At 38.0% G+C, this 26522-nt stretch overlaps 1 protein-coding gene across 2 annotated transcripts in view; it reads right to left on the reverse strand.

The window, feature by feature from the left end:
- Nucleotides 1-8080: 8080 nt before the first annotated feature.
- Nucleotides 8081-26522, reverse strand: part of LOC149778413 (guanylate-binding protein 3-like) — a 57364-nt gene continuing 38922 nt past the window's right edge. For both annotated transcript variants that reach the window (XM_089939232.1, XM_089939231.1), the window contains exons 4-9: nt 13248-13357; nt 12319-12752; nt 10970-11250; nt 10057-10269; nt 9787-9889; nt 8081-9400 (exon numbers count right to left, since the gene is read on the reverse strand). In XM_089939232.1, coding sequence (XP_089795358.1) covers nt 9066-9400; nt 9787-9889; nt 10057-10269; nt 10970-11250; nt 12319-12752; nt 13248-13357 — 1476 coding nt within the window. In that variant the 3' untranslated portion in view covers nt 8081-9065. The remainder of the gene's footprint in view (nt 9401-9786; nt 9890-10056; nt 10270-10969; nt 11251-12318; nt 12753-13247; nt 13358-26522) is intronic.

The following is a 26522-nucleotide window of genomic DNA, read 5'->3' on the forward strand; positions in this document are numbered from 1 at the left end:
CCTTGTTTAATATGATAGCAACAACCCCGGAAAACTTGTAGGTGGAATGTTGCCAGGGATATGTTGTGAAAATCTCAACTTTTGCAGCACCGTATACAGAAAACCTATACACTCCATTGGCTGTTGCGGTATATTTGATAGTATTATTTTGTTTAGACCATGTTGCGAATCCAGATGATACCGTGTATACTATGTTGATAAAATGCCCTGGAGTAACTCCAGGTGGAATTTTAATCAAACTGGTTTTGTTAACAATTTCAGGAATCCCACTTACGATATCTTGCTGTGTTTGTTTGATCGTGTCAATGTTGGTTTTGATATCAGAAAGTTTTATGTCGACGGTGAGTGGATCACCAAAGAATTCTTCTGCTGTTTCATTAATTTTTCTAAAGTTTCTACGAAGATTTGAAAACGCGTTTGCGTGAACGTCATACTCGGCCCGCAGCGTGGATAATTTATTGTCTAAAGTGTCAACATATTTTTTCGTTGCAGCATCTTCGTCGGATGTTGGATCTCTTAGAACAACTATTCACCTCTCATTGTGTCACCGGTGTTTTTTAGGCGATTAGCAACGCTTTTTGCAATTTCATCTCTGATGGTTGTAAACGATATACTTGAGTCTCTGATTTTTCCGCTGTCAATAAACACAGGTATGTTATCCGGGGTTAGCTCCAAAAACCCTGAGAACTATGTCATTACATTTGATATTGCTGGTTTTTAGCTTGCCATGTCGGTCCTGAAAAATAACAACCTCATCTGGGTCTATCCCGGACAACGATAAAAGCTTGTCGATTTCATCTTTGGTCGCATATTTTGATAAACTACATCACCGCGTTTTTATCTTTGCTTTGATGAGAGATCTTCCGTAAATATCTACCATTATTCTTTAAGGATTGTTTAAAATGTTAAATCGACCCGCGGTATATTCGTGCACGACGTTGTGAGGCGGTTTGGTTGATTTTGATATCGCGTCAAGAACATTTAATACTTCACGGCCACATATTGGTGGATCGGTTAGTGTTTGTTCTGGTAGCGTTGAGTACCAAACTGGAATGGGAATGCTTCGTGCGTACTTGAGGAATTCAACTGGCGGTGCTAACCCATACGAATCGAAATGGATGATTCCACGTGGATCAATCGCGTAAGCAACCCAGTGAGTTCCTGAACCATCGCTGTTATCGAGGTTAATAATTCCAGTTTCTGGATTATTCGATTGTTGTGGTAATTGATCTCGCATAAAAACACCTCTGAAATTTTTTATTTTAAGTTGTTTAGCAGCATCGAGCAAATCAAAATTTGACATCGGTGCGTGCAATACTTCGTATTGTGTTAAAACCGTTTGGGGTACCATGAGGGCGGAGTTCCTGGAAGTCTTAGACCCGCTCCTTTTTTGTATCCTTTTCCAGTTGCTTTCTTTAATGCCATTCCAGCAGCTGTTCCAACAGCTCCTAACGCGGCTGCTTTTGCGACAGCTGGGGCAGCAGCAGCTATTAATGCTGGTATTGCTGCGAGAAGTGGAAATATACCACCGGTTTTAATCATATCCTTCATGGCTTTTGGAGCGAAATCAAGTTGAACTCCGGTTTTTGCTTGCTTTGCTTTATTGAAATGTTTTAGTTGAGTTTTAGTCAGCGATAACTTGTTTGGGCCGCCATTAGCGATTTTATCATTTTTTAGTGTTATCGTTGCCCCACACACACTCTCGTTTTTCGATTGTAATTTCTTTATCTGACCAGAGGTCAAAGTAGCATTAACGTGATTATATGACATTTTATAATTAACGCGATTGATCTAATTGTCTATATGTTTTCTACTGACGCATTAACGACTCTCATTCGGCCACTAATACCTTCAAGTAACATTGCCTTATCACTGAGTATAACAGCAATTGCTCTGTAAGGATCATAAACAATTGGCGGACCATCAGCGATTTTTGGTAATGTACCAACACGAGCTCGGAAGTGGATATCAACAACAGACTGCTTGGATAAATCAAGATGCTCCAGCAAAAAGTAATAAAACGGGTACAACTTTGTAAAATCAAACTGTGATATTTGTGTTACATGATTATTTGTAAAACTTAATGATATATCTTCGGATGGTTCTTGTTGTCCGTTTATTCTCAACGAAACCTCGGTAACGTCAAGTTTGTCAAATATCATATGAAACCATTCCTGATTATTCACGTGGCGAATATCTTGCAACGCAATAAAAATATGTCGTGGCGCAGAAACACCTTGTTGTGATGCTATATGCCAAGTAAATACATCTCTGACAGAACTTTGAATGGCGTCTGTGGTTACTGTAAACCACGCTAACAATAATTTACCACCTTGATTCATAAAAGAAAGTAATCGTGGCTCTTCTGTGATCGATGGAGTTAATACCGGCATCCGCAGTGAAAGTTTTGTTACTTTTACTTGGCCGGCATGGACAGCTCTTCGCCAAATCACATCATTGTCGTCGTTTTTTCTGTAAAGCACAACTGTGTGTTTAGCTCCAAAGATGACCTTTCTAACACTTCTGCAAAATCCAAAAATATGATCTAGTGGAATCGCGCATGAAAAACTTTTATTATCTCCTGACAATATTGCTCGGCGTGTTGCAAATCCTAAGTTGTAAGTCGCGCTAGTATCTTTTATAATATCAAATACATCAACTGGTCTAGTTTCATGTTCAAAATCAACTGGTTGTGGATTGCTTGCAGTATTTTTGTGGTGTTCGCAACTTAATATACTGAATATGGTCGGCGTTGTTGGTAATATCTTTAGCAAACATCATTGATGGACCAGCCGATCTTGTAAAGTCGTCAGAATATCTTGCTAGACCAATTATTGTTGTAGCAACATCGACATCATTATGAATCGATTCGATATTTTTTCCATTAATCATGTAGGTGGCGCTACTAAACAATGCCATGATCCCGTTGTTGACAAAACCAACTCGGTCATTGGCGCCATAGTTATTACCATCCGCCCTTACAAGTTCACCTTCTACTTCAATAAACGCCTCACAAGGTAGGAAATATCTACTTGTATCATGAACTTGAAGTTCGATACGCCCTCGGTCTCCCGGTTTAACTGCATTATAGCAATAAAATTGATAATCACGCACTGAGTAATCTCGCTCGACCGGCTCATCTATGTTAAATGCTGGGTCGGATATGCGTTTGAACATTTTATACTATTGCGTATTTTTCCAAATGGTGATTATCATCGTCGCACACGAAGTCCACTTCCCGCTATCAAATTTGCTGTTATATTTTTTTGTGCGTCAGATTCCTGATTTATTAACGCTGCTAGTCTCTGATTTGCAGCTTGATTTATCACCTTACTGACATCCACGGGCATAATTTTAGTGCTCGGTAATTTCACCGGTGCTGATTTTCATCTTATTAATCGCGCTAGTCTTTCTTTGATTGCTGAGAGCGCCCTACCAGCAGCACTAACAATTGCACCAGGAACTTTTTCGGCAACCACGTTAATGGCTTTCACCGATAATTGTTTTGCAAGAGGACCAAATTTTGGTGCTAACCCTGCAAATAATCTTTGAGTCACATCACCAAGTCCGTCTCCGTAAGTTGCTCTATAGATTGGTAATCGTTAGTTTACTGCTCTCATCTGCACAGGTGTATGTCTGTTATATATGACCATGTTATGTTATTTACTATTGTTTAATCGCTGTAATCATCAACGAGTTCATCAACGAGTTCTCGGTAAATACTAGCATCCATGACACCACCTTGAAATAATCGCCAACAGATATCAGCTGCTTCATTAATTATTTCTGGTGAGTTGTTTCCGGCTCGTTTTCCTCCTATGAGAACTTCGCGAAACATCATTGAAGATACTATCAGGGCAGGGAATAAAACCACTTTCTAAACCACTGCCAGTAGCACCGGTGTTAGGCTTACCTTTTGGTCGTCCTTTTTCGACCTTTTGCATATATGATAAGTAACCAGGATCATTTAGGTCAACATGTAATTTGTTAGCGGTAAAATATACTGCAGCAGGCCAATGCTCAGGTGTTACTTTTTCAACATATTGAGGTTTTAAATATTTCTCTCTAAATTTAGGTTTTATAGCTACATCAACTAAAGAACCCGGTACCATACCGATAATATCTTCGAGAGATTTTTCGTTAAACATCTCTGCAGGATTCAATGGTAATTCGGACCCGAGCTGAGATTGTTGTCGTTCTATTTGCTGCTGAGACGGAGGAAGTTGATATAAAACAGGATCATCCTGGTCTTTTTCTTCTTCAGGGTACAGGGGAAGCTCATAATGCGGAACAGTAATAGAAGGGTTTTTTTTCTTTTGTTTTTCTTTTTTCTTTTGTTCTCGTATTTCCTGTTGCAGTTCTCTTTTTTTGCCAGCGCTGTTTGTCGTTCTTTTTGTTTTTCTCGTTCCTTTTTCTCTTGTTTTAGTTCTTTCTCTTCCTCTTGTCGTTCTTTTTGCTCCATATCATAATTCGCTATCTCCATCAAATAAATTTTATAATTATTGCTTGTTTTGTCTATTTGTTTATTACCTCGATGTATTTTATACAACCAATCATGCCACGTGTTTCTATCTACTTTAATATACTTGGGATCTAAAATGTCACCTCTGGAATTAAATCTTTTGGCAGCAAACTTTCCAAATCCGGCTATATCCGGGATTTTTTCTGTCGTATATTTTCGAATTTCGTCTAGACCCGCTTCATTAAATCTCTCCCTAGGATCAATTATCCTTTTTTTCTTTTTTGGTTCTCCAACAGCACCTTCAGGTTGAGGTTGCACGGCAGCCATTTTTTCAGCAGTTTCTTTTAATACTTGAATAAGACTTTTTTGTTTCTCACCTGCTTCATTTTTAGGTCCCCTAATGGCAGTTAAAACATCTCCAGTAACCGCGGTAATAGGTTTAAACAACTTTTCCGTTTCCGCTGCGTACTCAACTTGTGCTTCCTGCCGGGATTGCACATTTTTTTTAAACTCCTCTTTTACAGGGATATATTTCTTAAGTGCTTCTTCTCGCTCTCTGGCTAGTCTAGCTGTGTAAGATTCCGAATGTACCATCATTTAGTATAGCAATTTTTAATTCATAGCAGCTGGGAGGGCGACGACAACGAATTGGTTCATTTTTTGTAATCGAAGCGCCAATAATGGTTTTTTCAACCAGAAACCATATTTGGACTAACTCAGGAGGACCCCCAAGGAGGTTTATCTCCAAGGGTTCCTCTTGAAACGTAGTTGACGTTATTTCCGGTTGAAAACCCTTTTTTGTGGAGGGTTTATTTCGACATTTGGAACCTTCTAAATTTTGTATGGTTCGCCCTCCCTGCTGCTATATCAGGTTAACAAGGTGATTACTGAAAATTTTGTACATCCCAATATCGCCTCGCTCGCGAGGCACTCAGCATTAGGAGGCTAGTGTTAGGACTGGTCGGCCTGGTGTCAGTATAATGTGACTGGGTGGGGCATCATGCTGCAGACACGTAGACATCACTATAAACTGTCACACAGCAGTTATCGTAGCGATATGGATATGACTGAAAATGTTTTTAAAGCAACGTTATAAATCAAAATCACACACACACACACACACACACACACACACACAGAGCCAAAATATCACTGGCAAATCGAGCAGAGCTAAGAGGCTGTATTGACTTTGACTGAGTCTGGTAGTCATTTGGGTCACCGCCACAGAACCCACCAGATACAGAGTTTGCCTGAGATAAAAACTTGAGAAGAATGACCCTGCATGCCAGCCAACAGCTTATGTTACGTCCCAGGTCGAAAGATTACTTTTGAAGCGAGGCCTTGCCTCTTTGCGCTTCACGTAATTCTTGAGGGCGCAGTGTCGTGCAAAACGGTTGCCCTCTCAAAGTGCCTAATGAAGGGAGGAAGCATATGGCGACTCAATGACTGCCTACTGAGGACAACCGTTTTTTGGCCACAAAGCCTATTTGCCTCATGAGAATCAGCGAAACATCCGATCTGAACTGAAGATAGTTTGGGTCACCTAAAAGGGCATGTAACTCGCTCACCCTGCGTTCCGAAGCTAAGGCTATCTGGAGAGATATATTGTGAAATAGAAGTTTCAGCGAGGTTGAATTTATATGGATTGAGCCATGTAAAAACTAAAGACAGAATCCATTTCGGAAATAGGGTAGTGACTTTTTGGTCGATTCAGATCGAAATGAGCTAGTGGGTCTTACAGATCTTAATCATAACCAATCTCCTCTTGCCATGATGCCTGAATGTGCCTGATATCATGATGCCTGAATGTGCCTGATATCATGATGCCTGAATGTGCCTGACATCATGATGCCTGAATGTGCCTGATATCATGCTGCCTGAATGTGCCTGATATGATGCCTGAATGTGCCTGATATCATGATGCCTGAATGTGCCTGATATCATGGAGCAGTAGTCTTTGGTTGTAATTGGGGCCAATCTTTTCTCTTCGTAAAGCAAGAGAAAAGAATCTTCCAGCTGAGGGATGGACGCAATCAAAGGGGCGATGCAACTGACTTGGCATCAGTCCAAGAAAACATGCCATCTTCCCTCTTAAGCCTTCTGAGTGGAGTGGATCATCTTCTTGCTCTCAAGTTCGTCTCCACAATCGAAGATAAAGCAAGATCCAGGAGTGAAGAAGACGCTACTTTAAGTGGAGGAAGACCAGCGACCGCAGTTGTTTGCGACAATCAACTAAGGTGTTGTCCCATTCGAGAGGGGTTATCAACCTCTCTATGATTGTCAGTATCAAGACTAGGTGAATATACAAAAGTCCCACAATCCCTCCAAACTGATTGACAGTGTGTCCACGGTGCAAGGTTCTGGGTCCGGAACGGGAGAGATGAAGGTAGCTAACATAATTCCACCTTGATGCAGAAAGATCAATCATCGGACGCCTCCAAAGTGCATATTACCAAAGACACACTGATTGATGGAAGGACCATTCTGTATGAATGGTTTGATCCTTTGACCCAATCACCCCCCCCCCTTTGAGAATGTAGGTCACCAGTACAGACTTGTATGATATAATCAGGACAAATTTCCCTAAGAGTTGGCCCTTTCCGAACTGAAAGGTATTGATGACAGCCTTCATTTTGCCGAAGAAACCCTGAAATAGGTGAGTTCCCCAACCGATTGCACTGGCATTAGTATGTACTTTCACTTCTGATTGCAAACTAACGATGAAATATTGGCCACAAGAATAACAGTACCGAAACAGATTTATCAAGTAATAAATTCATTACATTTTAGTATTATGAGGTTGTAACAGGGAATTATTCAATATTGTCTCTAGTTCTGATATTTTTCAAATTAATTTATCATTTAAAGAAATTATTTTCTTTAATATTTTCTCGCAAAAATGATCGTTCTAGTGCATTGTTTCGTAATGTAATGTAATAGTCGCAAAGTCGTTTTTGTCTATGTTGTCTTCGTATTCATTCATTCATTCATTCATTCATTTGTCTAGTCGTCATTCAGGCCTCGCACCTGTACAACATTTGCCTTTAGAGTCCTGCAAAGCAACACTTGTCAAACATTTATTATCCTCGCACAAATCCGATGTGCAAACTTTACGGGCTCCATAGTTTGTTGTTTGCTGTCAATAAGAAAGACTAATCGTCTTATCTCTCTAACTGTGCCAAGAAAAGGAGAAACTTATCAGTAAGTCATATACGATTCGGTTTTTATCTTCTTTGAACCCCCGTTGTTAAGACTGTCTTAAACAAGATACACCCATCCCCACGGGGATTCTAGATGCACTTGGCGTATTCTGTACACCTTGATAAACTAATATATAACTATTACAAATCCACGCTATGGGCAGAGTATAAGCAAAAAAAGCAAAATGTATGTGCAATATACGTTTTTAGAACATGGAAAATTTATATACAAAACCATTATCATATAAATGTCTCTCAAAATATTACAGAAAATGGTCGTTAAATTCTGAGCATTTAAATGTGTCATTTTCTATGATTTATGTTTTAAGAACTTTTGACAATTTCACAGTTGATGTTATTTCTAAATTTAAGTGAATGATATTAACTAGCTTAAGTCATAAACGGAATACACAGGTAATTAAACATTGCATAATATTTTTTATTAGCATTAGAACACACATATTATAAGTTATGCAAATCTTCATGCTGTTATATAAAAGGATTCAAAATTATTATTTTTCTACAAATCTAAAATCACAATATCACCGGAACATTCTTTCTTGTCATATCAATCTCAATAGAAAGCACAGATTATGGTACCAAATACGTCATTATGTCTTTGTTGGTGACCTATCTACTTAAAGTTAATTGACTAAAATTTATTGTTATAATATCATTGTACAAGTGGAAACAGTGGTATAAAAGCTTTTTGGCTGAATCCATATGTATGTATGTATGTATGTACGTGTGTGTGTGTGTGCGTGCGTGCGTGCGTGCGTGCGTGTGTGTGTGAATTATCATTTGCGCCACTAAGACTGTTCCGTTTCTTTAGGTGCCAAACATATAATTTTCTATGCAAAGCATAATTAAATGGGGCATGTGTGTTCAGCAATAGCAATATTCAAAAATTATCCTCCAGATTTATCCAGTGTAGCCACTACTTGTGTGAATAGGTAAATTAGTAAATTGGGTAATGTCGCTCATACTTTTTGTAAACTAGAGGTAAATTGGTTCGTGTGGAAAGGTCAGTGTACAGTAAAATATGATAAAACGGGTCTACCTGTTTTTCAAAAGCGATCGATTAACTTTTTCTATATTTAGTGACCGCTGCCATATTGTATGCCGCAAAGAGGAGATCGCAAAAGCAAACACAGCCATATGCTAAATTGGAAAAAGGTCTAATTTTCAAGTATGAGCTGAAATACAAGTTATAAATCCAGAACTTCAGAATATTGACATTTTTCATGTAACACATCTAATATTTTTTAAACCAAAATGGCCACAGACTGTTCACTATTGTTCTCCTTTTAAGAAAAGAAGACCAACATATTTTTCATGTACAAATAGCATGTGCATCAGATATATCTGAATTAATTAAAAATGCGTTCTAGATTATTGCTGATTTACAACAGCAGACACCCACGTCTTCCCCCTCCTCCCCCTTGATGTCTGATTCTCTCGTTCTCTTGACGTAACCTCTCAATATCATTCCTCAGCTTGGCAGCTTCTGTGTTGAACCCCTCCTTAAGTAACCGCTCTTGTTCTTTCAGTCGATTCTCAAGAACTGTGTTCTGATGTTCCATTAAGTTTTTAAGCTCTTCTTCTTGTTTTTGCTCCAGCTGTCGAATATTTTCTTGCATTTGGCGTGTCTCATCTTCGAACCTTTGTCTCTGGATTACGGCAATGCGTTCTGCTTCCTCCTTTTGTCTTTCTGCTGCGATTGCCTTTTGTCTTTCAACTACAACAATGTTTGGAAAGGTACAATTTTGAAGATTACTTAATATTGCATACTTTAAATTGCAAATTTGATAATTAATTGTATAAGAAATTTTTTCGCCACTCAATAAAGATATCACTTCAGCCAAACTTTGTTGAAATAAGAATTATAGATTTGATCTCCTAAAATTTCATTCAAATTTATACAACGGACAAGTAATTTGTTATAACCGGAACTACCATTATTTGAAAAACACTTTAGTAATTTTTCAAAATTCCAACTCAACGTTTCTTGAATTTAAGATGATCTTTTGATTTTAACGATCTGTGCTACAATCTTTAACAAACTTTTAAACTATTTAAATACGAGAGATCCACACAATGTATTAAATTCTAAAATATGTTTACTTTCTGCTTCCTTTTCCTTTTGTGTGACTTGTTGGTCTGCCTGAAGAATGGTTTGGCCTTCAACCCACTTGCTCTCTAAATATTTCAGAAGCGTTTCTTGTTTCTGCATTTAAAAAATATGGAAAGAAAAATTAGCAAAGTTTATTTTACGAATCAGTTATTATTCTAACGTCTACTTTGCAAAGGTCTTTAAATCTACATCATTTACAAGCAAATGAATAAGTATATATCTATTTAAAAAAGTGATAAAATTAATAGCATGTGTATTACCTTACAGCCCAAGCCAGTTAATTTCCCATACTCGTCTCTGATATTCATAATATCTTGCTGATACAGACTATATCCGCCTGTGCATGTGTACAACTGTTGTTTGATCTTTTCCTCAATAATCCTGTTTAACTGTGAAAGAGCTTCCTTAGATCTGATCTCAGACACCTGTTCGTTCTGTCTTTTGAAGCTGTCATATTCAGCATTCATTTTCTCCTGTATAAGTCAAAATACTCAGTTCAAGACAGGCTAAAAGAAAGTGTGAACAAATGTATTGTATAGGAATTTCAGTTACATCAGCACATCCCAACATTTTGTTTTATGCTTTTTTAATCATGTATCTATGTAATCAATAAGTTATAAATACTTCACTGATTTTTTTATTCTTCATGTGAATAAGTGACATACGATTATTCAGACAATAAGTTTTACCGGGCAAGCATTGGTCACCATGCAAAAGGAATAGAAAAAAGTTTCACTTTTCTCGTTTTATTTGTTTTTCATACATCTCTTCAGCATTTAGCGCAAACCACAATTTACTTCCTACTACGATTCTTCAGATTTTTTTACTGTTTAGACTTTCTCAAAACTGCTACAGAATTAGTGCCTTTATCTTCTCGTGTACCTTCATACTGTGCTTAATGACAAACCAGTTCCAGCGAGTACCTGACGTTCGTTTCATCACTGACAGTGGATCTATTTAATTTTATAAATAGCATCCAAATAGTTACTATAGAACTTAAAATGAATACAAGCGAGTACGTAGATAGCAAAAATCAAGCTAGAGTAACCACCTGTATCCAAATCCAAGTACTATCTTTTTTAACCCAATTTCCAATTGACCAACATAATGCCATACTATTGTTTTTCACTCTCCCTTATATAGTTCTGGGCCAAATGATCGTTAAAGACTTACATTCGCCTCCCTCTGATACTCTTGTTTTTGGTCGTAGACAGCCTTTTTCAGGAACAAGGCAATGGCATCGCTAGCACAGCAATGATGGGCTTCTGATAGGACGTTATCATTCGGAACTGGTAACTGTAGCATGCTCCTCATCTTCTCCACATACAGTCCAACACAGGCCTCTACAGCCTTGGTATTCTCAATCTGTGCCATCATATCCAAGGCGCTCTCTATGCACGGGATTTTCCCATCCCGAATTGCCTCAACATATGCCCGAGTCAACGTTGCAAACACTGAAGAATGATAAAAAAAAGAACTTGTGTGCTAGGACGTATAAGACAATTATGAGAATGGTTATTTTGCATTTTCTACAAGAAGCAAGTGTCCGCTGTGGAATTTGCTATAATGGATTAATTTGATGAGAAAGCATGCCCAATAGTACTGAAGCATTTTATTACCACGCTGACCTCGTTTAAAAACTTTGAATAAGAAAAAATCTAAAGAATGAATTCTTGCGCCACGCCAAGTCTGTACTCTTACACACTTGTGAAATCACAATCCAATCAATGTTCATCCTAACATACTTTACATTTCAAAATTCACTGAAATGGATAGATATTCATATATAATGAAACCTTTCTTAGCAGGAAAAATTCGTATACTAGGCAGGTGACTAAACGGGTAACATTGCAATAATGTCTAAAATTCCTTACATAGTCAACATCAGCATATAGGAAAGCAATTCAGAAAATAATAAAATGAATGCTTGAGAATCCTCAAAAGACTGGTTCTACTGTACACATATATCAAGATTGTCATCAAAAAGCAATGCATATAAAATAATGTCAAACAGTTCATGAAATCATATTACATATACATATAAACAAAAGAGAGTACTTTCACACACATGCGTGAGCAAACAAATACACATTGTCATGTGCACAAACAAACGCATTCAAAAGATAACGGACAAACTACTCAACTTTATAAGACGTCCGTTTAACCGACGATTGGCTTTAAAACATGAAACTATTAAAAACAAAAATCTTAAAGCTATGTCGAAACTCTGACTCAATAATATATATATATATATATATATATATATATATATATATATATATATATATATATATATATATATATATATATATATATATATATACATATATATATATACCTACTGCAAGGTCAAAGGTGTTACCATGTATATCACAAAATTAGGTCCCAATTTCAAAACATAAGAGTCCAACAATCAACTTTGTCCTTATCTAAAAATCTAAAAGTATCCGAAGATCATACTGTACAAAACGTTTTGGTGTAATTGACTTCGTTTTAATAAATATGGGTAGACTATGTCTTACTTCTTCCATTGACTGGTTGACCGTTGTCCAATGTTTTTGGTAGACATTCACAGAATACAAATTTTGTGAACTTCTTCGAGTCTTCTACGAATTCTTCTTCCAGATCTTTATCAGTCAAAGTTTCTAACTTTTTTAGAGTTGCCTTTGATCCGGGCCTTTCAAACGTAAAGCACTTCCGCTTCCTGAAATACTTTCTGATACATATGCGTGGTGTATTGTATTTGGCGTCGGAATCTCTGCTGCCCGTGCGAAGGTTCAAGCATTCTTCTAGATACTCGTCACTGGTTATTTCTCTACCGTTATATACAAGCTCCAGAGTGAAGTCCCGCAGGGTCAGGATAAAGAGTGGGAAGTACAAGTCCAAGTCTTCGGCCCCTTTCTCGCTTAATGGACTATCTGATATCTTAACATGCTTCGACATCTCCGTGATAAAACTGAAAAAGATTTGCAGCGACCTCGATAAATATTACCTAATAGGGCAAACTGACGCGAGAGGAATATTTTCTTAAATTTTTAAAACTTTGCTTATCGTTTTCAGGGAAACTACATAAACAAGTAATTCAGTTGATACAATTTTTGACAGACCTGAAATTCGAAATTATTTGTATGATAATTATAACAATAATTATCTTAGATGGTAAGAAATAAATATTGACAGGATTAACATAATTCACCAATCGGATGCTACGATCATACCTAAAATCGCTAGAGCGCAAACTTGTGTCGTATTTGCCTGCAAAGAAGGTTCAAATGCATTAAATAATCTACAATAATAAAGCAAATTGATTTGTTATTGCTCTGGGTCAAACACGGTACGTCCCTTTTTCATTTTGATAAAATTATGTGCTGTTGGAAAATTATTTAATCCACTAATATCACGCAATGTGTGATGGAATGCTTTACAGACTTTCCGAATACTAGAAAAGTACCTCAACTTCTCCAATGTGTCTTGGTCAAATTTTCCCAGAGCATTGTACACAAGCGTACTACTCAGAAGCGTTGCCAAGGTGAAGATCCAATTGTCATGGTTCTTGTCTCCCTGCAATGAAAATAGCATGAAGAATCATGAGAGTTATTGCTAGAAACATACTGAAATGGAAAGCATCGCTGGGGAAAGGTGCGATATGATGAGTGCTACACATATTTTTTAATATACAATCTGTGATACATTAATTAATTTTAAGTAAAACACACGAAATGAAATAAAGAAAACAACTGATAGAATGCCAACTTAAGATAAATATTTTTCCTGCACTGCAGGGGCCCCGAGTGGCCTAGTGGTCTAAAGTGCTCACCGTTCCGGATCACTGCTTTCTCACCTCTGTCTGCGTGGGTTCGAGTCTCAGGCTCGGCTAACGTGGGTATGTGAGACAGATTGCCAGTAGCTTCCCGTGGATCGGTGATTCTTCCCGGGTTTTCCAGGGTTGTTCCTCCACCAGTTATACTGGTCGCCATGTATAGCCTATCTTGTGCTGAAATATGGCGTTATACCCTGCTACAGCGCTCCTGCACTGCAAAATTTGTAACCTGTTTTCTGTCCCTTGACAAATAATAAAAGTTACTGATCATTAAAATTCAATAAAATAAAAAAAAATGCAACATATATATATCGCTAACGTCGAACATCAAATTCAAGAAGTCAAAGATCGGTGTTTAGGGCTACGATGTTCGAAGAAAGTAAATTTGTTGTGGCCCTTGCCATTTCATGGACTCGCCTTATAATAAGCACATGGTTACAAAGGCTAATGTTGAGTACTTTCTTATAGGAGTTGCTCCTAATGTATCGATAACCTGTGATAGATGTACTTAAGACATAATAATAACAAATAAAACATTTCAAATTTAAATTTTAAAAATACACATAGTGACACAATAAAGTATTTTTATCCCAATTCTTTCACGTGCTTTTGAATAAGTTTATGCTGTTAAAAAGGAAAATCAATTTTCTATAACCTTTTTATCAGTAAACGTTTAGGTAACTGAATATATTATTTCACATGTATTCATTTTACGATGATGTTTAATGTGTGTTTCATTCACACGTTTTTTTTCTTCTTTCCTGCTATTCGTACGTAACTGAAGAAATATATCCTGGTGAGGACACATTTACCGAAACATGATGAAAATTAAAACATTAGTATGCGTCTTGCAATTTCTAAACGTTCACCTTTATCAAAACATATACTTTGTCATTATTCACGTGCCAGTAAAGCGTCAAAATAAATGATTCAACACGTCAACATTATCATGTCTGGTTGAGATGTACGATAATTTTCTTACAATATTATAAAATGTTAGTGAAAGATATTTGCTTGTCTGAACCAATCAAGGTGTAGACCATTGAAAGTAAACGTATGATGTACACTGTACATAAAATAATTGGGATGCGATGAAAATACTATTTAAGAAACTAGGTTAATTGCCCTGGAATAAAAAAAAATATATAACAAATTGGGATGAGCGCGCTTCAAAGAAAGTTTGAACAATACAAAAAGGATTTTAAAAATCTGGGATTCCGCAGCGAGTTTCGAAATCTCAACCTATTGTTTGGCAAGAGAACGAAAGACAGAAGGACAAATGCTGGTGTTTATATAGAAGATTAACACATCTATTAACATGACACATACACTAGTACAGAGTTACAAGACTAACACTCTGCCTAAGTAAGGAAAAATGCGTGTCACGTAAATTCTCAAGCCAAAGCTCATTTGTATTACATCAAAACAGTACACTCTGGTAAAACGAGTTTTACTATAAACGTAAAATGAAAAATATATCGCAAAGAAAATGAAGTACTCCTGTGAAATTGGATCATCTATCTTCCGAATATAAATTCAAGCCTTCATCTGCTAAACCATAGGAAGTCATATAATGCAAAATAAGATGTTGCACAACTAAGTTGTTCATAAATAACACTAGCTTCAATCTATTGACCAAGAACATTATGATAGAAAACTTATGTAACTTATGTAGTACCATGCTTTGTTGTGAATTGTCCGATAAGGGACGCTTTCTTCGGATGTGCCATCTCCATCTAGTCCACCTAAACTCGACTTTGCTCTTGAAAAGCTGCCCTCAGCTTCATCACTATCCTCGGAATACCTAATTCTAATTCTCTATTTTCGTCCAGGTTACAGTTTTAGCCGGTCCAATACCATCTGCAAGATGAACGTTATCTTCAAGTTTATGTATGACTTCATACGAGCTATGATTCCAAGCATCCTGACTCTTATTCCATCCCGGTTGGTGATTTCCAAGCAAAACATGGGCTGCATTAGGGGTCCCTTTAATCCAAATATTTCCACTGAGTAGTTCCCTCGTATTCTGGACTTTCATTGATGTTGTTTGGGATGCAAATTCTACTGCATTAGTAAGTTACTTTAGTACCGATGAATCCATTCACCAGTAGGATGATATCTGGTTATTCTTTATTTCTTGATCCCATAAATCGACAGTGTTCTCGTACAGCATTCTTTTTAATCGCCATGTAAACTGCTGGGGGTTTATTAGCAAACAGACTGCTTATGGAACGTTTTATTGACGGCTTATACATCTTTGCTGACATGCTACATTCACACTGCCTGGTCCACTTGTCAACATCTTGTTGCATACTAGGCAAATAACATCTGTTCTTCGTAAGGTCATTGATGAATCTGTCCTTCTCTGGAATTGACTTTCTCCGTCGGCTCGATTCATATGCATTTTCTTTGATGTGTTCGTCTGTATTGTATAACAAACTCGAGTAGCTCCAGTTGCGAGATCCGTCAAATAATAGAAGCTTTCAGTCCTGACATATTCACGTAACACATGGAGTCAGTGTCAGTATAGACTGAATTGTCTTTGATTGTAATAATCACGAAACTTTTATTGACTGCCGACTTTAATGCTAGGAATGCCAAATTCATGGAACTGTTGGTTTGCATTCTCGTTTCCGCTGGTCAAAGTGCTTTGGATGCATGGGCAATAACCACTCAATCATTGGGTTGATCATGTGACAGAACTGATCTAAGGCCTTACAAAACTTGCATTCGTTTCCAGAATAAATAATGTTGTGAAGTCATGATATCCTTGGGTCGGCAAACTAATCAAACACTATTTTAATTTTTCACAAGCCCCTTGGTAATGTGGAGACAATTTGTCTTGCGGTGAAAGTCTGGCCTCTCTCACAATAACTTTGTGTCCACGCATCTTCCCCTGCTTAGTCAGTAACGTTTGGAAAAAGGAAGCAATCTTGGCGAATCCGTGGACACATTTCTGGCAATAACCAACAAGGCATATGAAGCAACATCAATCTCAATTCTTTCTCAAATTGTGGCTGTTCCCAATTTTGACAGATTTAGTTTTATCTGGAAATGTGGCTATGCCATCTTTAGACACATGAACTAGACACCTTACCTCTGTGGTGAAGTGACACTTGCTTGGTTTGATATTTATAGCATGCCCTCGAAGAGAACCAAACACGTATTCCAGCTTCAAGATAGGTTCTTCAGTGGTTGCAGAATATACCAAAAATGTCGTCCCAGTAGAAGAGAAGATCAAAATTAGCGTCACAATAATCTTTAGAAAGTTGCAGGACTGGCAAGGGCAAACTGCTAAGTGGATGTAGTTGTGGAGCTCACCAATCCCAGCTCTACTGGCTGTTTTCTGAGCATCTCTCCCAGCTATAGTTACTTGACAATATCCTTGAGCCAAGTCAATGGAGCTGAAGTACGTGGATCCGCGTAAGGCTCCTTAGGATTCATCCACATGAGGTAAGGGTTATGCATCCTTAATCATTTTGTCGTTCAGTGTTCAATACTCCACATTGCGTCTGAGGAAGCCATATTTCTTCCACACCAAAACAGTGAGTATCCTGTGCTTGATCAATTCAATGATACCAAATCATTTCTTGGTCTGGAGTAAACTTGACATCCCCTAATTGCATCTTGTATGTCATATCTTCAATATTGACTGTAAGCTCAAGTACATTTCAAATCAACCTGTATCTATTCAATTCTCAGAGAAGTCTCAGACTGTTTCGTACCTACATTGAATTTTGTACTTAGCAAATTGTTACAAACAATTTCGTCCAGATTGGCTGCTCTCAAGACAGTGTTACGCTTTAGGCACATATCTAAGTAACGACTAGTAAAACGTTTGACCAACAGGTTCAGCCAAGGTCTCAATAAGAACATTTCTGAGAAGTTGTCCATTCCGGTTCTGGATAGCTAGAATAGCAACACAATCTGTCAGTTCTGTTTCCCGTGCCTTGTAGTAGTATTTACCACATTCATCGATGAGGCGGGCAGAAGTTACCCGTTTAAAAGATTGCATCGCTGATTGATTGACTACAGAGATGATGAGGTCTGTTTCATTTCATTTCCGTTCCTTACATAATATATAGACACAGGACAGTACCTCTTGCCAAGTACCTTCAATTGCCACCTACATGTGGTGCCAGTTTAAGTCTTGTGAACTGACAAGATATAATTCTCTCTCTCTCTCTCTCGGCGCGCGCGCGCGCTTCTGAATCAGCCATGACTAAGTATGCTAAATGCAAGACTGCAAGCCAGCGAGAATTCTCAGGACTCGTGTGTTGCATATGCAAAAAGTACATCGTCGGCTACGTGCACTACGTGCGCCAGTTGGTCGAATAATACATGATTGACAGTTCTAATGAAATCTGTAAGAAAGAGACTGACGTGAGAAATCAAAGGACCGAGAGTGTTTGCACATACGAATCAAAGAACCGAGAGCACTGATATTTGGCTAGCCTTGTTGGGGATGCTGTTACATCTGGAAAATTATACTTTGAGGTAGTTTCCACCGAATTCAAGACAGCAAATGTGGTGCAAGTTCCCCCGCAGGTATGAGCATGGCCATCAGGTCTGTATGTCTGAGTGCATGAGGTGTATAAATGACCTGAGTGACCATTTTGATGTCCTTCCGTCTCCCTATTTCAAGCAAGAATTTCGACACATACTTCTAGGCAGCCTAGGTAGGGTAAGTCCTCCCGCACATCTGATCATGAACTACGGACCTGTACGTCCAGTCGTATGGGTTTATACTGACTTGAATTAGCCCTGACATCTAGCAGCACCTCAGTTTTGATACCGTCTCCAATGCCAATCATACTGTCCAGCCAACAAGATATCGATCCATAGTGTCTAGCCGCTCTTCAGATTTGATGCCAGATCGGCCACCAATCGTACCATCCACCCGTCTAGTTCTTGAATCATGCCATTCATTGACCTATGGCTTCCGTTACATATCGTGCTATTATTCATCAAGTATAGCCATGGAAAGTTCACATTGCCGGGGATAAGACTGAGTGCGTGAGATGACCTGATGATTTATTCGCCATTATTCAGCTGAAAGGTCTGTGAGAGTGTGGTTGCTTCTCCTGAGATTAGAGTAAGGAGACAAGATTATCGTCCCTTCTAATTCCACAGGAAGCTTTTGGGTGCGTGTGAGAGGCGGCACTCAAGGATCGGAGATAGGGGAGATACGTTGAGAGTACGTTGGAGGTCTATTGTTACGTCAGCAGTATGTGTGGAAGTGCAGTTCCAGAAGGAAGCATAGAAGAGAGTACCGGAAGTATCGGAAGGACGGATTCGGAAGTGCCAGTAGAGCACGTAGTTAAGGGTACTGGATGTTCCGAAGGAGAAACAAGAGGCAGACAGAAGAGTAAGAGAGACAACACTGAATGGAAACTCTCATTTAAGACCTTAAATTCTTATGAAGAAAAAGTAATTGGCAACTATGAATAGGTCAATGTTGTATTTGCTCGAAAGAAAAATGTGATTGAGAAATTTGCCGATTAAATAGTTGAAAGCATTTGATATATTTTATTAACTTGTTATACCTTTCACCTTGAGTTATTTATACACCTTTACCATCGACATTGATGACTATGGGCTCGGAGCTATTGAACTTTTAATTGTCCACCTTCTCCCATGTTAGAAATAATACCCTAGGAGACTCGTATTCCGCAACTGTCAACAGAGAACTACTTAGTAGATGCCTTGCCTTTGTTTCCATAGGATCAGTTTCTTTCTGCCAAATGAGTGGGTGATCGAAATTGCTTTATAGGGGCTTGGATTCTAATTTGCTAACACCCACCCCTTTTGTTCTCTTCATTCATGACGAAAGACACAATTTTATACCAGGATATCCGGATGCTCATTGAAAAGTGGGTGGTAGATTATAGGGAATCCACATGTTCCAAATTTTTCCTCCAAGCTTTTCCAGCTTAGGATGGTCAAAGTGATTTAAGATAGAGACAGCAAGATCAGGTCCACTTATCCATATGTCAGAACGAATTCATCTTCTTTCTCTATCTAACTGGTTCATAATTTCACGTTCCAGTTCATGCGTACTTACGGATATTCCTACAGTTTACATACCGAGGACGTTTCTCGCGCTCTCCACGTTTGAACATACAAGACCTTGGGTCTTCAAGAAACTACTCCACTGTATCATATCGTCTGTTTCATACGAATTCGTCTATGGCAGAGTATTTGGACGATATCGTCCTGAGACATATTATAAATTAGGTAATAAGAGCGATCACATTTCCCTTTTACATCATCTAGGAGTTTTTGATCTAGTATGAAGTCCAAATCTTTGTCAATTCCATATGTTCGTCAATCTGGATATGGATTTTCCCACTCAACTCAAAACGGTATTTCTTCTCAATCTTTGGGTGGTTCTAATCGTCGTCCTCGTAGAATCCATTTCCAACACAAAACGGATCACAACTAGGGAATTTCTGCAACTCCTCAGACTGTTCTTTGCAGCAAGTATCTTTATGCCACTAAGTTGCTTCTAAATCACAACAAATCAAAGCACTTTATTTCAATGATTTAGGAATCCAGCTACAGTTGTCAAAATTTGAGGATACTTCTACCGGGTACCCGTCGGCACCAACGATGCGTTACCCGATCAAAGGGAAATTGTATTAAATGTGAACCTTGAACTCCTTCGTTGTAGGTTAAAACATGAAAAACCACCAGGAGAGGTACAATCGTAATCATTACTAATATAAGTGACGAAACGGTGAAATATGAGCATAACAAGAGCAATCTGTATATATATATATATATATATATATATATATATATATATATATATATATATATATATATATATATATATATATATATATATATATATATATTCTTATGCTACGTGTTTAGGCTCTAATAAACAGTCACAAACGAAAGAGTAAAACTAACAAGATTTGTAAAATTTCACAAATAATTTATTTCCCTGGAAAAAGATTTGTAAAATTGAAGAAAAAAAAAGAGAACTAATGGTTTTAAGAATTAAATCCAAAAATAATCCAAGAATAATCCACGAATTCCAAAATGGAAGGCGATGACATATACTGTATGATGCTGTAGTATCTGCAGTTCTTTGTTATTCCACAGACAATAATATTCCAATGTTTGAATTTCTGAATAAAATGTAAAGAAATGTCTTTGTCCAAAAATTCTGTATGAGCACTCAAATATTTCCAGGAACAAGAATTAATCTTTCAGAATCTCAATAATTTGAATAAAATTAAAATAGAACTCCAAACTGGTCACAACAAAACGAACAACTTACGTCCCAGTGTTTAGAAGCCTGACTGAGAATATTTATCAATAAACAAAGGTTATACAGTAACATGAGATAACAGATTTCCGCATGAGGATCACGTGATCACATTTCATAATGGTTTAAAAGGTACCTACGCGTCTAAGGTCACGTATTCCAGTACAGCCTCGATTTCACTATTACCATTCACACATTAAAATTGAATTTAAAAAAGTTGTTTACTTGATTTTCAGTCAAGGCCAGAAATTAGAAATAGAAAGATACAAAATTCGGGGTTTACGATTAGACAGTGTGTGTGATTTGGATTTTTAACGTATTAGTGTGCCTAGTACAGAGGCATCATGTCGCAGACATGTAGCATGATGTCCCACCCAGTCACATTATCCTGACACCAGGCTTACGAGTCCTAACATTAACCTCGTAATGCCGAGCGCCAAGCAAGGCATCTTTTAGTACCATTTTGTAAGTCTTTGGCATGACTCGGCCTGGGATCGAAACCACGACCTCCCTCAGCTGAGGCAGATGCTCTAGCCACTAGGCCACCGGAGCGGTACGATTAAACAGTCAGGTCAAACTAATTAATGGAAAATATTAAATTCCTAGTAAACAAATTACATTGCTTTGACATGTAACGAAATTAAAAATAAAAAGATTTTAAAACTTACAAACAATTAAATTAAATTAAATATAAATTAAATCAAATATACATAACAATACATTACATGCCATAATTACAGAAAACTGTATGAAAAACATACGTTTATTTTTTCTACTTGCCTGGATCTGCAGTTAAAATTCTTTCCTACTGAAAATAAGTTATAAATAGAAGCAGTATGTCAGTTTCCTTTTGCCAATGAGAGGGCAATATTCCATTCAGTTAGTCGCACTTGCATATTAAGCAGGTGCGATGATGGCCATGTCAAGCAGTAGTGTGGGAAAATGGTCTTATAAGCCTTAAAGGTATGATATTAAGCCAAATGTTGGCCGGGACCACAAAGTTGAATGCCTGAGCTAAATATTGGTACCAAATTTACTACGCTACGCAAAATCTAGCTTGATATATCGGCATTAATTTTTAAAGGGTCGTACGAGAAAGTAGAGAAATGCCCTCTCATGCATTATATTATAGTACATGATGACAAGTAAATTGTAAGCAATGATACGAGCCCCTGTGATGATGAATAAATGCACAGCAGCCAATTGAAACAAGCCCTGAAGTGTAATCATTAGTCTGTGTCTCACATGCTCCTGAGGACTTGGATCTGAACTTGGAAACTTCTTTGCTTTGGGGCTTTGGGGGTGGGTCGGGCTTTTTAACGGGTATCTGGTTGCCATTTTATTACCCGGGCTATTATCTACGGGCAGGTACCCGAATGTCCGCTGAAACCTTATGATATACACAAGTGAAAAGCCGCGTTTTCTTTAATACCGGTTTGATATAAAGTCTTGATTTGCTTCTTCACTTCTTTCTATAGTTATTTCCAGATATTAACATTTCCACATGAATTTATTCGGATGGATACAAAACAGCCTCTCTCTCCTAAAAAAAATGATCTGTATAAGAAGTGTGATAAATTTTACAGCGTCACCATATCATTGTTATCTACAAGCGAGACAATTTAAAGTCCAGACGCCCCAAGACAACTTGGTTGTACAATAAGATACAGTTTTTAGAGATTGTCTTCTAATAATATCATGTTTTGGGCAAACACAAACAAAATGAAATTCATCCTCTATTATATAAATATTTCTTCTCCTGCAGAGTTCACAAAATCTGAATACTCTATCATTTTGTTCCCTTTTCCCTGTTTCAATCATTAGTTTAGGGCTTTGACAAAATGTTTACTTACATTAAAAGGTACATAGCATGAGAGATATTTCTCACAAAGTAGTAAGCATTTATACTTACTATAATGATAACATTTTGAGTAGTTAGTAATATGATAAGACCAACTTTTAAATGCAATGTCCCTAATCCTTTGGGTTAACTCCGAAATAAAAAAAAATTGTTATCGTCATCATCTTGTGTTATCCATACATATCAAAAGCCATATTTACAGAGCATATATTTATTCTTCAAAGCTCATGTGACTCTACCCACTTTGTCTAACTTTGTCAACATATTGTAGCACTGATGCAGATATCTATCATCCGATAATCGCAACATTTTAATCCAATATTTTATACATCTACCATATATAAGGTAAAGAGAGGAACCTACTGCATTCCCTATAGACACCCAATTCTTTGCAGTATTCGAAACAGAGAGTTGAGGTAACTATTACAAAACTGAAACTGCAATGTCAATATCCTTGAAGTATTCAAATCCCCACATTTCAGCTCCATAACATAAAATGGTTTAATCATTGAGTCAAATATTTTAAACATTTCTCTGAAATGAAATTCCCCGAACTGCTTTTAAATATAAAATATCCATGTCATGACTTTTTGGCTTGTGCAGCTAACATCTTTTTTAGCAATAGACCATTTCAATTTAAATCTAAAACATCAATCCCACATATTTAAAACAAGGCTCTATTTCTATTAGTTCTTCATTAAAACACCGTGTTCCTGTTCTCTTCACGTATCCCCCATTACTAAATAGCATTATGTTTGTCTTGTTGAGGTTTACTTCCATGCAAGTTCCATCATAATAGCTTCTTATATCATATATTTGTTGTTGCAGTAATCTAACTGTATCAGAACAGTTTACCATATCATCTGCGTACATTAAAGCAACAAGTTCTTCAATGTCTGGGGTGATAAATATGCATTTGCTATACTTGCTTCTTGGCTCTCAGATCAGATCATTTAGACGCAAAATAGATAAAATAAAATGCCCCTTTGGAGACAACATTGTTATCTCAAAGGCGTCCCTCTTCCATTCCACTTGATTACAGGGTCAATGTAACGAGTGTGGTAGCAAAATTCCTGGACCAGTGATGAAACCAATGCTGGCTCACGGCCGGAACACCTCTTCAACAGCCGCGTCTCAATGGGGCCATGTACAAATTAAAGTACAAGTGGTTGAGCATCCCATCTGTTACCGGATTTCAACACTGTCAACAACAAATGTGGTCCAGAGGACACAGGTCACCATCTCCAAATTATTCTCTTGGAGATGAAAGTATCATCAAACCCTTTCATTTTCAAGTGACAATTTTCAACGATCCAAGTTCCTCAGATTATACAGAAATTGAAAGTCCAGAAGTTCAAAAGGACTCTGATTGCCGCTCTAGGCTGGGACAATTCCGGGATGAACGATCTTCTCTAGTTAGTGATAGATCTATCCAGGAAGACCCTGGCTGGGCTGAATCTTCTCAAACACCCTCCAACCCACTTGCTCCATTCTAACACGGAATATTTTCTCCATCATATTTACTACTTGTCCAGACAAATATTACAGCAGAAACAATTCAATTTAAAGGCTTGCGAAGTAAAGTGGTGCGTTTTCAGGGACTGAAGGAAAGTCAAAACATCGTCCCTTTGAGCGCCTCTGTACCAACAAGTGGATGATTTTTTCTTTGCCTGTTCGAGGAGAAAAGGTTGACTCCGATTATCATTAATGGGTATGTCTCGTCATTATGGTGGAGAGGATCTTGATCATTGCAAAGACCTCTTTGACTGTTGTCCAAATTTGATTTAAAATGACCTAAATTGTAAACATTATTTTCTTAAGTGGAATCTTTCTTGGGTTCTGGCTTGACTGAGTTCAAACAAATTCGTACCTTTAGCCAGGACCTTGCTTAAGTTCCTTTCAATCAAAACCTGATTCATGATATCGCTTGCTTCGGCTTGCAGGGTCGGTGAATTGCAAGCCCACTCTGTTGGCCAAGCCTTCTTCAGTTTTAATCGAATGCCTTGGTGGTCCTTATGATGCGACCCGGTTTCGTTAACAGGAACTGGATGTTGCTCTGTGCATTCTAAACGTCTAAATATGGCCTGTCAACTGTATTGGTACAGCCCAATTTGTAAGGTTTTCAAACAGGACCCGGTATGTTTGCTCAGGCTTCCTCCTAGTCTGAGTCAGTTTGTGGAGCTCAAAGACGCCTCTTTCTCCCAGTCAAGCCTGTGAAAGGAGACATAACCCTGAACCTCTCATATGTTTGAACTGGTTAATATGCAGAATAATACGACATATCACTAGAAAAGAGTCGTCTGGTCAGGATCTCTGCTCATGAGATAATAGTAAACTATGAGAGCTTTGAATTGACCGTCATATCTCTATCAAAGATATCGTCTGAGGCCATCGGTTGACATGCACAGTCAAGCTTCTAGCACTGTATTGACGAGGCTTGTCTTTAAAGTGACAAACTCTAGATACGGCAAACTCAATTGCACAAGTGGCTGCCAGACCCAACTGACACCAGCACAGCCTCCGGTCAAGCACCCCATGCAGTCTTCGCTGGATTCGACAGAAAATTGTATATGGTAAAGAAGATCTAGGTTTTCTTTCCAGACGTAAACTACATCACCTCCGGCTGTGCTGCTCGCAGTCAGGAGAGTGAGTTAACCTTCAAATTGGGAATCCAATATTCTCCCTTCATATATTACCTGGTGTATAGGTTGGATGATGAACATTCCTTCCGCTTATTACCTATTCTCCTAATGTTGATGTGATCGGGGAACGTATTTGAAGGAGAAAGCAAAAGTAAGTAAATTATGTTTCTCCTAGAATACTTACCCAATTTATATACTCAAATACACTCCCATTCTCCCAGCAACGCAAGCATTCCATTACGCGATGTTGAGCTCAGCTTAAACTAGCGTCGCTTTTAGGCGCAATTGGGAGGTAATGGGCGAGAGGAACTGTCTATATATTATAGACAGAAAGATGAATTTTCTTCTTGGGATGGCTTGATTCGAGAGGTAGTAGGGTTTATATTCGTAACTTTATTGTGTAAAGGCAGACATTCTATAAGAAATATAATTTCTTAAAAATGAGCTTTCTTGCAATGAATAGTGAGATAGAGATACCCAATATCCTTAAAACAGATTTTGGTCTGATTTAATTCTCCCTCTAAGTGGGTTGATTTCTCAGCCTGCTCCCTCATATTCATCATCTTTTTCTGCAAAGCAATCAACGATGCCATAAGATCAGCTTCCTCTGCAATGTCATGCGTACATTTATGCATTTGGTGTGTAAATACAATGGGACCCGTATGTAGTACATGTTACAAATACAATGGGACCCGTGTGTAGTGCATGTTATCAATACACTGGGACCCGTGTGTAGTGCGTGTTATCACAATCACACTATACAGCTCATCTTGAAGCACGACCAGGCATCAAATCACTGATAAAACGGAAACTTAAATATCTATCAAATATATCATGTTATATAAAAAAATACACATTCGGGGCCCCGAGTGGCCGAGTGGTCTAAATCGCTCACCGTTCCAGATCACTGTCATCTCACTTCTGTCTGCGTGGGTTCGAGTCCAAGGCTCGGCTAGCGTGGGTACGTGGGAAAGCCTGCCAGTAGCTTCTCGTGGGTCGGTGGTTCTTCCCTGGGTTTTCCAGGGTTCTTCCTCCACCAGTTATACTGGCCGCCATGTATAGCCTATCTTGTGCTGAAAAATGGCGTTAAACCCTAGAACAACAACAACAACAACACACATAAA

Source organism: Sinohyriopsis cumingii, chromosome 17, assembly GCF_028554795.1.
Source record: "Sinohyriopsis cumingii isolate HCF-2022 chromosome 17, ASM2855479v2, whole genome shotgun sequence".
NCBI classification, from domain to species: domain Eukaryota; kingdom Metazoa; phylum Mollusca; class Bivalvia; order Unionida; family Unionidae; genus Sinohyriopsis; species Sinohyriopsis cumingii.